Source organism: Paracoccidioides lutzii, assembly GCF_000150705.2.
Source record: "Paracoccidioides lutzii Pb01 unplaced genomic scaffold supercont2.21, whole genome shotgun sequence".
In the NCBI taxonomy this organism is placed as follows: Eukaryota; Fungi; Ascomycota; class Eurotiomycetes; order Onygenales; family Ajellomycetaceae; genus Paracoccidioides; species Paracoccidioides lutzii.
The window spans coordinates 486,760-502,550 of NW_015440967.1; the positions used below are offsets into that span (position 1 = coordinate 486,760).

The 15,791-nt window shown below is 44.8% G+C and overlaps 6 protein-coding genes across 6 annotated transcripts; 4 read left to right on the forward strand and 2 right to left on the reverse strand.

Annotated features, from left to right (window-relative positions):
* Positions 1-3,177: 3,177 nt before the first annotated feature.
* On the reverse strand, positions 3,178-4,213 carry PAAG_12327 (hypothetical protein; the record flags this gene model as incomplete). Its single annotated transcript, XM_015847831.1, has 2 exons — positions 3,178-3,500; positions 4,111-4,213. 2 exons carry the CDS (start codon positions 4,211-4,213, stop codon positions 3,178-3,180), a joined length of 426 nt encoding a protein of 141 aa, XP_015702575.1.
* Positions 4,214-4,408: 195 nt separating this feature from the next.
* On the forward strand, positions 4,409-6,619 carry PAAG_07065 (hypothetical protein; the record flags this gene model as incomplete). The annotated part of the gene is made up of 1 exon (XM_002791108.2): positions 4,409-6,619. The coding sequence occupies one exon, from the start codon at positions 4,409-4,411 to the stop codon at positions 6,617-6,619; it is 2,211 nt and encodes a 736-aa protein (XP_002791154.1).
* Positions 6,620-8,679: 2,060 nt separating this feature from the next.
* PAAG_12328 (hypothetical protein) lies at positions 8,680-10,110 on the forward strand (the record flags this gene model as incomplete). The annotated part of the gene is made up of 2 exons (XM_002791110.2): positions 8,680-9,159; positions 9,229-10,110. 2 exons carry the CDS (start codon positions 8,680-8,682, stop codon positions 10,108-10,110), a joined length of 1,362 nt encoding a protein of 453 aa, XP_002791156.2.
* Positions 10,111-10,116: 6 nt separating this feature from the next.
* PAAG_12329 (hypothetical protein) lies at positions 10,117-11,070 on the forward strand (the record flags this gene model as incomplete). Its single annotated transcript, XM_015847832.1, has 1 exon — positions 10,117-11,070. One exon carries the CDS (start codon positions 10,117-10,119, stop codon positions 11,068-11,070), a length of 954 nt encoding a protein of 317 aa, XP_015702576.1.
* A 111-nt stretch (positions 11,071-11,181) lies between these two features.
* On the reverse strand, positions 11,182-12,136 carry PAAG_07068 (hypothetical protein; the record flags this gene model as incomplete). Its single annotated transcript, XM_015846114.1, has 2 exons — positions 11,182-12,011; positions 12,130-12,136. The coding sequence occupies 2 exons, from the start codon at positions 12,134-12,136 to the stop codon at positions 11,182-11,184; spliced, it is 837 nt and encodes a 278-aa protein (XP_015700549.1).
* Positions 12,137-13,363: 1,227 nt separating this feature from the next.
* PAAG_07070 (YagE family protein) lies at positions 13,364-15,654 on the forward strand (the record flags this gene model as incomplete). Its single annotated transcript, XM_002791113.1, has 4 exons — positions 13,364-13,429; positions 13,577-15,128; positions 15,222-15,407; positions 15,488-15,654. The coding sequence occupies 4 exons, from the start codon at positions 13,364-13,366 to the stop codon at positions 15,652-15,654; spliced, it is 1,971 nt and encodes a 656-aa protein (XP_002791159.1).
* Positions 15,655-15,791: the final 137 nt, after the last annotated feature.

The following is a 15,791-nucleotide window of genomic DNA, read 5'->3' on the forward strand; positions in this document are numbered from 1 at the left end:
TGCACAGCCAGATTCAGGCAAGGCTGGAAGTGTGTTCTCTGTTTAACACTTCCTTGATAATAACTTTCATATTTTCCTGCTCCCCGACCTTATAAGAAATTGGTAAATAACTTTCAAACAAAGAGAAAAGAAATATAATATATATAAACAATTTAATGAAAATATAAATATAATCGTTATGGTAAACTACTATTGAGATATAAAATTTTTTAACCTTTTTTGATTTAATAATCAAACTCTATCTAACTATCTTGTAGCAAGTTAACTAGTTATTTTAGTTTCAGTTATAAATTCAACTTAAAAATTTTTCCTATCCTAGCAGAGAAAATAAATTTAGGTTAATAAATTTTTTATTTAAATCATATTGATTTTAAAAGTTTAGCTTTTATGAATTCTATTAGGATTTCCACAAAATATATTTAGAATTTTCACTTATATATAAAAAATATATTAATTGAAATAATATTTTTACGTATATTTTTTTAAAATAAATTTTGAATAACTATATTTTAGCTTTAATTATATTATAAATAGTTATAAAAATTCTTTCTTACTTTTTAATAGTAGATACTATAAGTTCAATTCTTTTCTCTATTTATAGGGTTTCTTGCCATTTTATCATGAAATGATGACATAATTGCATGTTGAAATGAAAAGAGTTAAAACATTTTAAATATTTCGAATTGATCTTTCACTTCGTTGAAGAATTCTGTTCACCTAGTCAAAGTTTATTATTGCAAATACTGTGATTATGCTGTTAGTGATATAATTATTGTTGTTATCATTTCCCCTCCCCTCGTGTAGTGGCATCTCACAGAAACTCCATACATCACGACGGTTGTGCAACGTAGTATTGTTTTGATGATACATGCGGGTTTCTCGCTGCGGACATGGAGTGGTCATGTCTGGCAACATATCCACACGGGGGGAAAGACACGGGGAGAAATTTGCGAGCAGCGTAGAAGCATTTTTATGCGGAATAATTAATTCCTTTCACGTTGTCATATACTTCCAAGGAAGGGTGATATATCTGCCAACATGCCTTGTTATAGAGGTATGCACGGATTTTGTTTGAGGTTCTATTTCTCTTTCCCCTCTTCACGGTCAAGAAAAGAATCCATAGGAAGAGGTAAAGTGATGTACCTACCTTGATAAAAATTCGAAGTTATTCAACAATTGTACGCAGGGGTAACTCTTTGCTTAGCAGAGGAGGGAAAATATGAGGATGGAATCAGACATCATAGAATCGGAGCTGGGGGCTTGGCACGCATTTCTTTATATTCTATGCACATCGAGGTCATTATCATGAGTCATAATATAACTCGAGAACTGTACCTACATGCATGCAAATAATCCATATACGGGAATGGTCGTCTTTTACTTGATGCGACCCCGGAGACAGAGTTAAAGGTTACATGGAGCACACTCGTTGCTCCTTGGCTAGAGTATTCTTCACTAAAGCTGCTTGAGCCACTAGAAGCGTACAAAATGGTCTTAAAGAGATCAAATCCATTATCCGAAGAATTCAAACAAGAAAAAGAAAAGTGAAGAATGTCTTTCTTCTACGTCTGGGATACCTTGTACGCTACAAGTTAAAACATATAACCAGGGAATTGGTCTCTAGAGTTGTTTGGGAGGGGAGAAATGGATATTTTTGATCTAGCAACCCTGAGGAGAGCGAATCATCTAATATAAGACGATGGTCCGGGGCAACAATCGGAGAGCTTTTTCGGAATGGGTAGCTGGTCAGGTGAGTAACGGTTTGACTAATCAGAACGACGAGAACTAGAACCGGTCGTTCCCACCCGTCTCGGCGCCAAATTTATGTGTTGTAAGGTGGGTACCGCAAGCGCAGTTGGTGACAAACCATAGAGAACATGCATTTGGCCTTTGGGAATGAGAATAATATGGAGATGAGAAGAATTAAGAACTCCGGTATTTTTTAAATTCGCACTCCGTCTGTAACTTATATATGAATGAAGAACCTGAGGGAGGCTATTATAAAACCCCCAAGAACAGCCATGAAACAAAAAGATATGTGGACAAGCAAAAATCCTTTGCCGACCTTGGTTCTTGGGGAAAGCCACCAGTGGCAAAGCGGTGGGGCTAGTATGACCTGACACCTCAAGCTCTTGAATCGATCTTTAATAATAGAAACCTCTGGTTCTCCCTTTTGTGTGAGTTTTGTCTGCTGGACAATTGTTAGCCAATAAATTTGAGGTAAACAAGAGGAGAAAGAAAGCAAAGAACAGGAGAGAGGGGAAGGGGAAGAGCGGAATAGGATTGAGAGAAAAAATAGAAAAAAAGAAAAGAAAAACAAAAGCAAAAAAAAATAAATAATAAAAAGGCAAAACAAGACAGCCATTTTTATCGTGATACAGCCAACCGGGAAGGGGAACTAAACGGCCGGGAAGGCTAATAATAAAACAACGCGGCTGGCAAATCAAAGCAGATCTCTTTCCCAAAAGCGATTGTCTCAATCAATGCTGGTGATTTGTTCGTTTTTACTTTCTTTTTTCGCCTTGGAGCACGGAGCATATCATTCATAAGAAGAGAGGTTCTTGATGGTACGGTACAGTGTGTGTTGAGGTTCCAGTTTTTCTCTTGCTTTCTCCGTGCTTACTCAGCATCGTTGTCAAACAAATTAAGTAACTAATAGTTTAGTTAACTAGTCAACTATTTATTTAACATGGCTTGGTTAAGGTTAAAGAGTTCTGTCAGCTCGATTTACTAAACGGGAGCAAGGCGTTTGTTTTTTTTGGGGGGGGGGGCATACTAGGGAGATATTATGGATAGTACGAGAAAAGGCAAAACGACGAAGAGAATGGAAATAGTTTCCAGACAGGCAATGGGTTTGAAGATGGTCTGGTTGGTACTCCATATACGCCTTCTGCTTTGTTTTATACATGTCTTTTTGAACTATATGTTTGCAATTATTAGTTCATTATTTGTTTGTCTGCCCATCATTTAAATGCTGAAGTTGTTCAACCACAACCAGACCAACTGGTTTTGAGGCAAACTGAGCTGCAACACATATAATTAGTTAGCTGACTAGTTAGTTAACGTAAGTTAACTAGTTAAGTTACCAGATATTGGTGTGTCAGCAGATCTGGTATCGACGGTACCTGTAATAGAAACGAATTCTCAGCCAGGCATATCCAAAGGTACCACCTACCCTCACGGCCATGGCATGGTCATCATATATATATCTCTCTCCAGACGCAGGGCTCCAGTCAGGGCCCGAAATGATTTTTCAATCTGGGAGCAGCCACCCCCAAAACCGCCCATCGTCACCACCACCGCTTGGAGCTGCTGTCGTAGTTGAACTGTGATAAGGTTTGAATAATGAAGCGGGAGAGCCGAGTTACGAACACGATAGGGGAATGATGAACCCGTATTAATTCCCTCCTCCAAACCTGAAACCGCCATGGCGAGGCATGACTTGACTTGTCCTCGTTCAAGTCCGAAAGGGAAGAATAAAAGTACATTTTCTTTGGGTACTCCATACCAACGTAGTTATTTGTTTATTACTATTTATTTGACTTCGACGGTTCAACTGTTCCTCTGTTGAACTACGGCTGTTCCCCAGTGCTCAGTGCTAGGTCATCCCTTGTGGGGCAGCGCGCTGGGAACTCAACAACTCTCACCCCAGTGGCGTGGCAACCCCAAACCCACCCGTGCACCTTGTTGAAGAGGCAGAGCATGCCCAGCCCCAATGCTCTGGTAGGTGAGGGAAAGCACCCACACGTAGAGTATCAGTGAGAGCCAAGATCGCGAAGGGCGTGGGAATCGTTGGTGCAGCCGTATTGTCACGGACTGACCTGTATTGTCACCGTACATCCAGCGTTGCATGCATCCCATACAAACAACCAGTAATTACCTTCTCCTCCTTCCAAACCGTACTGCAACGGCCAACCTCAGCTCCCTCAACTCAACTCCTCAACTCCTTCAACCTCCTCTTCTTATTCTTTTCTCTTTTCCCTCATTCTCTTCCCCCACTCTCCCCCCCCTTCCCCTTTCCCTCTCTCTTTCCAAGAGCCTAAGTGTTTTTCTAGGTCTTCATCACTCATTAACCCCCTCTCTCCCTCTTCTTCCTCTTAGATAACCCACCCTCATTCTCTCTTCCCTCTTCTCCCCCTGTCGTCCACCATTTCGCTCTCCATGCTCGAATCCTCCCGCAGTCCAAGTCCTCCTTGATGCCGCTGCGGGCCATGATACTCTCGTGTATCCTTTCTCTTTCCCGTCAGCTCGCTGCCAACCACCCTAGCTTGTCACTCCCGTTCTACCTCGTTGACGAGGAAGAATCCCTCGACTGTCCCTTTGACGCTTCTACCCGTCCGTCCCATTCAAGTATCACCACTCCAATTTATATCCGCTGCTCCGCTTTACTGTCCATTCTACTCTCGGAATGACTTCCTTCGTGATTCCCGAGGGGGGACTCTGTCTCCAGAGGGCTGAGAAACCCGGGGAACCGCCTACGGATTCTTCCACTCCAAAATCTAGCCAGATAATGCGGCTGAATTTGGCGCAGTCTACCCTCGATGAACTCGTCCAGAGTCTGCGTAGCGATCAAAAAGCTCGTATCCGTCTGGGAAAACACCAATCGCTACACTACGGCAACAAATCACAGACAATTTTCTCCTCGCCAGAAACCCACCCGTCCGAAGTCTACTCTATTTCGTCAAAAGAAAATGCTTATTTCACCGGTGTGCTCAGTCATAAACTTGAGGTAGAGAAAGCTCGTGAAGCAACTGCTGCCACCGATGAGGCACTGGCAAATCTTGAGCAGAGGCTGAGTGCCTTTGAGAAAGGAAAGGAGTCGAAGAAAACCCCATTGATTACTACGATTGACCAGATGAGAGCTCTTGGTGCTGGAGATAATCGCAGTGCAACTGGAAAAGCAGCTGCTTCCCTAGCCCGAAAGCCAGTAAGCAAGATAGATGTCGAGAAAGAACGCTTTTTCCAGAATGCCGCCAATCGATCCACACCCGTCAGCCCAGGCCTCCTTGCGGCACGTTCCCCAGCTTCTGTTTCTACGCTCACTCCCACAACTGCCCCACTGCCCCAGAACAAGGATAAAATTCGGCTTGAAGCTCTCCGTGTTCCTCTTACCCATCTCCTTGCTATCCGAGCAGTTTCTGTCAGATTCTTGGCCCAGAAAACCCGTGCCTCACAGGAGGACTGTTTGGCTCTCGTACAGAAATACGGTGTTGAGAACCGGCTAGATCGAGAAAAGCATGGTTTAAAAGACAAGGCATACAAGGATCTTGATGTTTGGAATTTTCCATATCCTTCCCAGAACGAACGTCAAGAAGCAATTGAGAATGCCATCTCAGCCTTTGATCGAATGCGCATCTCACGAACAGATAAACTGTGGCAGATGCTACTCCCAAAAGCTGAGAGGGGAAAGGGTAAAGTCTTGTCTCGATTGAACCTACATACTGGCCCGATTGCCATAGCTACGACCCCACGGATCCAGGTTCAAGCTTCTGAAGACATGTCAAAGGATGGGGACGGAACGGGCAATGAGTCAGAACGGACCAACGGTGCTGTTACTCCTAACCAGCAAAATGGTGCTAATTCTGCACAGGAAGGAACTGAGCAAAGGAGGAAGTCGACTGAAAAGACTGGCCAGACGAAACGTACAACCACCAAAGCAAAAAATACCACATTGACGGGGAGAGTGACGAAAAAGACCGACAAAAAGAGGGATAAGAAAACCCCAGCAAAACTAGATGCCAAGTACAAATCTGCAGAATTTGTCCGTGACTCAGATGAAGATACAGATATGGTTGATTCACCGCCATTGGGCTCGTCCGCAACTACCACTACAGAGGTTCGAGAGAAACAAAGTCAAAACAAGGCTAACAGAACATCCGTTAAGAGCACTCCGGCCTCTACGTCTACATCAAAACAAGCAGAACCAGAAAAGCCAGCCAAAGTGAAATCGCAGTCCGTGAAAACGAATCCCTCTACTACAGCAGCTAGTCGCGTTGCCAGAAACAGTTCTCCACAAAAACCTTCTCCACTCGGGTCATCACCTCCTACGAATGCATCCGATCTAGAAAACGGTGGGCAATCCGCGAACACCGCACAATCTTCCAGTTCCTCCTCACCGCTTATGATCCAGCATTCCAGAGCTAAAGCTTCCTCCACCCTTTCGGGGACCCAAATACCAAGTATTGTCAATGGTGATAGTGATAAGAAACCTGATCAAAACTCCTTCAAGCGCAAAGCAGAGACTGATTCACCAGCACCCGGCCGCACAAACCATGAGCCAAATGGGATACGACACCAAAAGTCTCGTCGGCTTCCCACTCCAATAACGAATGGTCGTTCAATGGAACCGAAACGGCGTCGCCTCTCCAGTCCATCAAGCGGCAGCACTACAGGTAGTGCCTCCCCGCCTCTTAGCCTTGAGATACTTCGCCAGCGGTTACGCGACAAAGCACAACAATTTAAACGGTATTATGCCAAGTATCGACTTCTACATGAGGAAATGACTAGTCATCCAGACCCTCCTGCGAGCCAGATTGAAAAGCTGGAACGACAGCACGAGCGATTACAGAAGATGAAAGAGGAGATTTGGGAAGAGGATCGGCGTTTGAAAATGGGCTAAGCTGTTATTTATTTATTTTTATATTTCTATTTTTTGGTTTATCAACTACATATATTTGCATTTGTTTCCCTCCTTTTTTGCAACAATAATCACAAGAGGACCCAGCTCTAAGTTACGGTATTTCATGAGTATTGGTGTGTGTTTTCCTTTTGACTAGCTGTTCCTGGATTATTTATTTATTTATTTATTTATTTTTGGCTATTTATTCGAGACGTAGGAACGGGAGTTGAATGGTAAGTGGATACTATACATGCTGGCTTATTCTTCAGTGAGACTCACAAAGTAGGTATGTTATAATGGGTCTTAGCACTGGCCTTATCTATTTTGATTCTCCTTTATACTCAAGGGAGCCACTCATATCTTTTGAGTACGTTTGACTTTGATACAAATTAAACACAGGTCTTTTGAGTTCGCTTTTGGCTTTATTATTTTCCTGAAGAAATGCCTTCGCACTTTTTATCTGAAGATTTTTAATCGGAAATACTTAAGAAATGAATTAGTAACAACCAAAGAAATGATGCAAGATGGGGACATTCTCAGTACTGAAGTCAAATGGAAGCCTGTCTGTCAGATGTTTTGTAAAGTTCTCATGCATCTGACTGTTCTTACCAAGGAGCTGGCTAATATGATAAGTGTGCCCTTCGTCAATCTGTTCGGCCATGAGGCCAAAGGATCCCCAGGGAAATAATGACTTGTTGCCAATTCAAATATCTTTACACAAGGATTAGATGGGAGAACTAGGTTTGAGTACAGGGAGGGCATACCAAGCAACCCAAGGTCCAGATATCAATCCTAGAATCCCAAGTATTTCAGTGGATTAGCTCAGGTGCACACAAAGCTGTCAGCATTACCGGCCACTGATCACATTGTCGACTCCATGCAGCTAGGTAATGATGTACCAGGTTTGGGATATAATAAAGAGTGCATCATACTTCCATCCAGATCAATAATCTTAATCAAGATTGTGGTGAAGTCTGTGTTGTCCAGTTTGCCTCAGTGTCTCTGTGTGGCCATCAAATATTTCAGCGCACTATTATTTATCTTCATTCCTTCTAGCCACCTAACAGGACTGAACTCAGGGTGCTGCAAAAACACCTCAGCATGCACAGCCTCAACAATTGAAAACAGAACATTTGCAGGTTGTAGATCTGCATTAAGTCATGTTACTATCAACTTTCATGCGTCAGGCACTGATCTACCGCAGTGAGTGATGCCTAGCTTATGAAGAAAGTCAACATCCAACAAGACTTGTTTGGATACAGCTTGTACATAGGCTGCCTGGTGCAGCCTTCTGTTGATGCTTATTACTTCACTGTCAGGTATCATTGCAGCGAGCACTGGACACAAGTGTGTCTCATTTGAGCCATCATGCTCAAAATAATCCAGCAGTTCAACAACATGCTCTTTGCCAGGATGATCTAGGCCTGGAGCAGATAATTTAAGGAGCAGAGCAAGCTCTTTATTGTTTCTGGAAGCATCCGCTTTCAGTATCTTCAACACATGCCGCTGAAACCTTAAATGGATTGTTAGTTGTCTGTGTGAGCCATATGTTGAGAATTGACCAAACACCAACTTTCCAATAACCTCATACCTCTTATTGAATACACCGTGGAGGTGTACCGGATGATAGCCTCCCTGGTGATACTCTTCAGCGGGCTCAACGATGTCGTGGATTCTCTCGAAACGCCGCTTTTTGAATCACAGGTAACTTGATGTGGGCACAGAACATATCTTGGACAGTCATACCAGATTTCCAAGAAGAGGAATGTCATGTGACGGAGCTTGAGCTGTCCATTAACAATTTGACGAAACAGCTACCATTCCTGGCACCTTACTTAGCGCTTCACATTCTTCACAATGAATGTTTGATAATTAAAACTGAAGAGTATGATCTTGTGGGATTGTTAATTCTCTATTGGCGGGAGGAGGAACTAGCTAGCGAATGCACGCGTATATCACGTGCGGTAGGGCGGCTGCCCGGGCAACCATGTCCAACAGAAAAGAGGACCCACCGTGAAGCTTTTCCCTCACTTCTGCAATGGGTCTTTTATACCGTCAAAATGGCGGGACTTTCACAAGAAGATCGCAACATTATCAAGAACAATCCTCTAACCAACTCAGTCGATCATTTACGGGGAGCGCTTCAGGAAGCTGTAAAAATCTATGAGTCGCGTCTAATTTATGATGGTGCTGATGAGAGCCTTGACCAATTCTATCGGAATGCGATTTCAAAACTCCTCACTGCTCTACAGGGAGAGGATGCAGATTACAGCCTTCGCTCGCGAATGAGTAACGGGGATATGGTGTCTGATCTAGCACACTTAGTCAGGCGTCTCCGACAGGCACAAGGAAACTTGAAATACGACGACTACCGGCCGCTGGTGCACCTGGTTATTCAAAGGCCTCCCCCCACTGGATCCCAGCAAGTCGCAACCTGGAACTTCAATGTCTGGAACGCCGTCCTTGGTCTTATTGACACCGCCTCACGAGCCACCCCCCCGGCCGCCTCCTCATCCTACATCATCGATCCAACAGACGCCGTGGCTACGCAACACTAGCAGTTTCGTCATTCTGCAGAATATCTAAGGTACGTTGACATTGTGCTGAAGGAGGAGCTTGGAGAGATACACGTTGACCTCCCTGGATTTGTTGACGCGTACTTTGGAGACATTCCACAACTCACTGCAGTTTCACAAGCAGTGTTGGAAGACTGCAAGCAGGGAGACAGCCCACTTTACAGTGAAGAGGAGGGCTGGCAGGGCTGGCCTGCACTTGCAGCAGAAAGAGATGTTCTGAGATGGCTGGCTAACACCATCACTGAGCTCGTACGATTAGCTGAAGCACAAGAGCCGTCTTGGAAGATTGATCACAGACCTCTTGCACAGCCAAGCCAACCACTACAGAGGTCTGTCGCGGAGAGAAAGCTTGATGTCGGCTTTGTTGATGATCTGATGGCCACAAAGGACTCCAGATGCCACTGGTCGCAGATCCTGGTGCCAAGGGAGCTAAAGAATGACCCGAAATACAACAGGAAATCAGGTGCATGGTTTGATCTTGGTAGATATGCTAGAGAGGTTCTTGCTGCGCAGGACACTTGTTGTTTCATGCTTGGGTTCACCCTCTGCAGGCCATATCTGCGACTATGGAATTTTGACCGCCTGGGTGGGATCACGTCAGAGAAGTTCAATATCAATCAGGACGGCCTTCAATTTGTGTCTGTTGTCCTTGGATTCCTTTTGATGAGCAGGGAGCAACTTGGGTTTGATCCCACCATTGTTGCGACCGGGACTGAACGGTATATTGAGATTGAGAAGAATGGTACAAAGGAACGGCTGATCATTTATGGGATTGTTGGACGAGCACACTGTGTTGCTGGGCGAGCCACAACATGCTGGAAGGCATACTGTGAGACAGACGAATCACAGACACCGCTGGTTGTCAAGGACTCCTGGCAGTATCCAGAGCGCATTGAGGAAGGAGAATTGCTGTGAGAGACAATGATGAAGAGGGTCAAGAATGTCGCAAGGTATTATCACTATGAGACCGTTCGCATTGATGACAAGGATGATGATGTCTTGACTATCCGGAAGGGCCTCAGTATTCCAATTTCAAAGAATGAGAAGGGTGGTTTTAAGGTGACAGTGCGGGATAGTAGATCTCAAAGAAGACAGAGCCAGGGCAACATCACCGGCCAGAAGCGATCCTTTGACTGCATGAACACAGCATTTTCTCCTCCCCCAAGTAAATGTACTCAGTCAAGTTCTCTGTTCACATCTGCTGGCAGCTCTACTCCATTCAATCGAGTTCACCGCCGTGTTGTTATCCGAGATTATGGGAAACCAATCTATGAGAGTAGCTCTAAGGCTACACTTCTCACTGGGCTAGCCGGCTGTATTGAAGGATACATGTCACTCCATGATGAGGCTGGTCTCATTCAATGTGACATTTCCCCCCACAACCTGATGGTGAATGAGGACATGGATAACCCTTCATGGCCTGCCTTTCTGATTGACCTTGACCTGGCCATCAAGACACAACAGGATGGGTCTTCGGGCACACAGGGAAAGACAGGCACCAGAGCATTCATGGCCATCGGTGTCTTGTATGGTGAAAAGCATTGTTTCATGCATGATCTGGAGTCATTCTTCTGGGTCCTGTTCTGGATATGCATTCACTATGATGGCCCAGGGAAGGGAAGGATTGTTGAGCATTTTGATGAGTGGAATTATGTGAGCACTGAAAAACTGGCCAATGAGAAGAAAGGGATGATTAGTGATGAAGGTGACTTTCTCAGGATTTTAGAGAATAGTTTCACCCCATACTATCAATCCCTGATCCCTTGTGTAAACCGGTTACGGCGCCTTGTCTTTCCAGACGGCGGACGGTGGAAGAAACCAAATTTCAATCTACCTCAGAACATGATTGAAACACTTCAATATTGCACAATATAACTCAGATGCTGTAAACTAATAAAGATTCAGTGTATCAATAGCGTGAATTTCTCTTTGTTTTGTCATTTAATACAGCATGTCTTTGACTGACTCAGTGAAGTCTAAGGATAGTCATGATTTGAGCGGCTCTCCCGCAACTCCTTTACATGGCAGAGTGGGAAGCCTGCGACGCTTTGGTGGCGGTTTCGTTGGACTGTCCTCTTCGCTGCTCGGACGGCAGCCATTATCTGTATCGCCAGAGTGTGCGCTCGAGCCACCGGTGTCGGACATGGCCGTGTCGTCTTCGACACACTGCAAGTGTTTCCCGGGCAGCATACAGTCCTGGGTATCGGGGACCTCGCGCTTCGATCGTGCACGGGTCTTCCGTTGTCGGGTCCGGAGTCGGCTGCTTAGCCCATTCTCGTACCGCATCGAGTTTATGTCTTCTTCGAGGCGATCCGTGATGACTGGCACTTCGATCGCGACGGCACCGGTACCGACCCCGGGCCGACGTTGTCTTTTGAGCGGGTTAGACCGTCCACTAGCAGTGCCAGATGCCGGCTTCGTCGCTTCCACCATCCGCCTTAGGAGAGTAAGATATAGATGTTGCACGGCTAAAAGTGCGGGAGATGTGAAGGTGCTGTCAACACTGGACCCGTCCGTAGTGCTGTCGTCAGAGCCCACCACGATCGGCGGATCGTCGGGCAGCGGGCCATCACCCTGACTGTTTTGGGGCCATTCTCGTCGTCTATGCAATGTATCCTGATCCGGGCCTCGCTTCAATAAACCAGCCTGTGGAATCGAATCCGGTACGGGCGTTGAACTGCCGTCGCCAGGAAGAGTCTTTGTGCCGGCGGATCCGACCAGGCCGCATTCTACGGCGGTCGAAGGATCCGGTAAGGATTCGTCGGTTTTCTCCTGGCCTATGTCCTCATACCCATCAGGAAAACCTAGGAGGCGCCCTGGTGTTAGAAACTGGTCTAACCAGATAGAACAAAAGAAGAGAGGAAAGAGAGAGAGAGAGAGAGAGAGCCGGCCACCTCAAAGGGGGATTGGAAAGGGTATAGACGTTCCAATCACTACACATGTTCATAAAAGAAATGGTAATCTAGTTCCGAACCAAAGAAACCGCTCAGATAGTTCATTAGAACAACAGTAGTAAATCCACAGGGAAAGGAGAGCATTTTTCTACAATTTCACTGTCCTGGCGAAAGCTCCATCCTCCTTCCATTAATATATCAATAGTTAAATAAGTTTATGTTAAAATAAAAATTATTAAAATATAAAAATTATTTTAACAAATTTCTTATATAATATAGTTTAATTATTGTTATTATTATTATTATTATTATTATTATTATTATTATTATTATTATTATTATTATTATTATTATTATTATTATTATTATTATTATTATTATTATTATTATTATTATTATTATTATTATTATTATTATTATTATTATTATCATTATTATTATTATCATTATCATTTTCGCAAAATATAAAATAGTAAAGTTTTATTTTCTTCAATTATACAAAGCTTATAATAGATTTCTGTATTTATATTATTTAAAACTAGTATACTATAATAAAATCAAGTAGTTACTCTATAAAAGTTATTAAATAGAGTTTTATTCTACTTCAAATAAGATGATAACCTGCCTGCCTGAAGCTAGGATGTTCCTGACTAGATATTCATTCATCAGTTCGGTAATTAAACTATGGTTATACCACTGCAAAGTGAGAAATGTTCATGGGCAAATATGACAAACATCATGTGATCCAACAGCTCGGGATCCTGGGGAGCCTTAGCTAACCACTTTTCGCCTAGCTTCCGCGCTAATCAGGACTCGGGTTGGAGCCTTTGATCGAAAATTCGCTTCGTCATTTTTACCTCCGTCAAATTGTTGGCAACGTAATTGGCAGAGAGTTCAGACTCAACGTCAAACGTCAAACGTCAATCTCAACGTCAACCTCAACGGTTATCCCATCTCGTCGCCAGTTCATAAGTGAAGCGATCCTTGGCCGTCCACTAGACGATGCCAATTCACAATAAAGGATAATTGGAGAGAGTGGATGGAGACAAGAATAAAGGAGACAACGCGGGGCTTCCGTTTACCGAGCTCGATTGTTTGGTTCCTTGGACTTTTTCGAATCTTATCCTGCTAGAATTATACGGCTGGAGGGATAGGTATATCTAGCTGCTTAGCTTGCCAGGGCGCCTACAGATATCGGAGAAGGATATATCTGGGTACATATATATATACAAAGGGGCTTTGGGAACGCAACACCCCTATTCATAACCTGAACCATGTCTTACCCAGGAGCAGGCCCCGGGAGCGGGAAAGGGAAGCGAGAGCGCGGTCCAACAGTGCTTGTGGGTTACTAACGTCTCCTTCCTTTCTTAGGTCACTAACCAATGGGCATATACCCGGTCCTTGAAAACTAATGTTTCTCCACTCTCTAAATGTCGTGAGAGCGTTGTGAAGCTGAGATGACAAGACTATTAACCATTTCATTCTAGGTTACGGACTCCCGTGATCCAGCATACAGCCACCGACGTCCCCAGATACAAAACACCGCTTCTCCACGCTTTGTCACCCTTGACAATGTCCTCCAGCACACCTCAGATGTTCCGTCCATGCATCAACGACAGAAGCCACTAGGTTTCCGAGCACGACCTCGCACGAGACTCAGTGGACCAGGCGCTCTGGCGGGCTCAATGGGATCAACTGAATTGGGACGAAAGAGTGGCATGGATCCAAGATTGAGAACGGCGGGCCGACTGGCAATTTTGCCGCATTTGCCACCTCGCTCAACGAAAGTCAGTGAGAAACTGGTGTTGCTTCCGGAAACAGTGCAAGAGGAAGAAGAACTTGTGGAAGATGTGGAGGATATTGAAGGACTTGATGGTCCTGTGGATGAGGAACCAGGGCCCACGAGAAAGGAGACTCCTGTTGAAAGGACACGCCGGATTTTGGCTAAGCAAAGACAACAGAAAAAATATGGGGATTTCGATCAGGAAAATGATGCTGCGCCGCTTCTAGCAGAGGAGGAGCGTCTGAAACGCCGTCGTGTACCCCCTGAAGGGGCTAAGAGTTATGCAGAGCGTTTACCGAAGGCGCACCGTGCGAAAAAGCTTCCTCGTGTTACGGCCTATTGTATTGCACAGGGTTACAAGACAACCGTTACGGCAGCATTTGTGAAGGAAACCCATGGCGCGAGGACGAAACTGTACGATGATTGTTTGTATACTGCGTACCATTTGCCACTATTGCCTGGGAAGGGGGGTTATAGAATTCGGAGTAGTCCGATTCTGAAAAGTGCGGGGGGCAAAGCTGTCTTAGATGAGGAGATTGAGAGGAACGAGCGGAGGGATTACCATGACGAATACTACACGGAAGAAGACGAGCATTCCGTCAAAGCTACTGGATTCGACCGCGAAGGATCTAGAGAGAGGTCAAACTCGCGAGAAGGTGATGCTGACGGACAAGCGGGGCCAAATGGCATCGCAGCCCGTCAGCAGCAGGAACAAGGAAGTCAACACAACTCTGCAAATAAGGACGATGCACATAATATGCCCGGATCAATTTCCATGGCCAGAATCCCACCCAATGCCCTAACGTTCGCAGAAATGTTCCTCTTTAGCTACGGAGTTGTCGTCTTCTGGAACTTCACCGAAAGGGAGGAAAAAGATGCCCTAGCCGATCTTGCATTCGCATCATCAGGTAAAGGTGGCGGTGCTCCCATCCCTCTCGCCACAGCTCCGTTGCCCGAAGAGGACTTCGAGACTGAAGAATTCCACTTTGAGTATTCATCACAGATTTCCCGACCCCGTGTTTACAATGACATGATCACACTGCGCAGTGGGGACCATATGATCAAGCTTGCCATTAGCCATGGCATTGCTCAGAGCACGAAACTGAGCTTCTTTGAGGAAGTTATGGCACGGCAGATGGCCGAGGCGAAAGATGTGCCTCGAAGGCTGGCGTTGACGGGCCATCTAGGGATGAAGAGGCAAGAGGTATTTCAAATCCTGGGGAAACTGTTTGAGTGTAGAGTTCAGGTGAATTTATGTAAGTATTTGCTATGCCCTACCTCGGTTTACGGACGGTTCAGGTCAATGGATCATTTGAATGGAGGTGTAACCAAGAAAACCAACCCGATAGCTTCGAATATGCTCGACGTGCCCTCTTTTTTCTGGGATAGCGAACCGACTTTGCATCCCCTGTACATTGCCGTGCGGGAATACCTGGAAATCAAGCCTCGCATTCAAGTACTGAACGAGCGATGCCGCGTCTTTCTCGATTTGACAGAGATCTTATCAGATTCCATAGCAGATAATAAGATGTCGCGTATGTCCTACACATTTCCAACCCCCATGTCCTGAGAAATTTTGTTCATATAAACACACATGTACTTACACTCTTAACAGGGCAAACATGGATTATCATCATTCTCATCGGAATTTCCATCATCGTCACTATTTCCGAGGTCGTGTTGCGTTTTGGGATTCTGTCGACGAGGTCATCTGAAATGCGTCATTATCCTTCCAAGATGATTCATCATGCATACGGTTATGGGCATGATTGGACGGCATAGGTAGCCTCTCTTCCTGAAAAATATACCTTATGTCGACACACTTTTGGGGCATCGTGTAGACAAATGTTAGCCCCCATTGGCCCATTATTAAATTTGAGCGTTACAGATTGACGTCTTTTGTCTGCGGGCACGTTGTA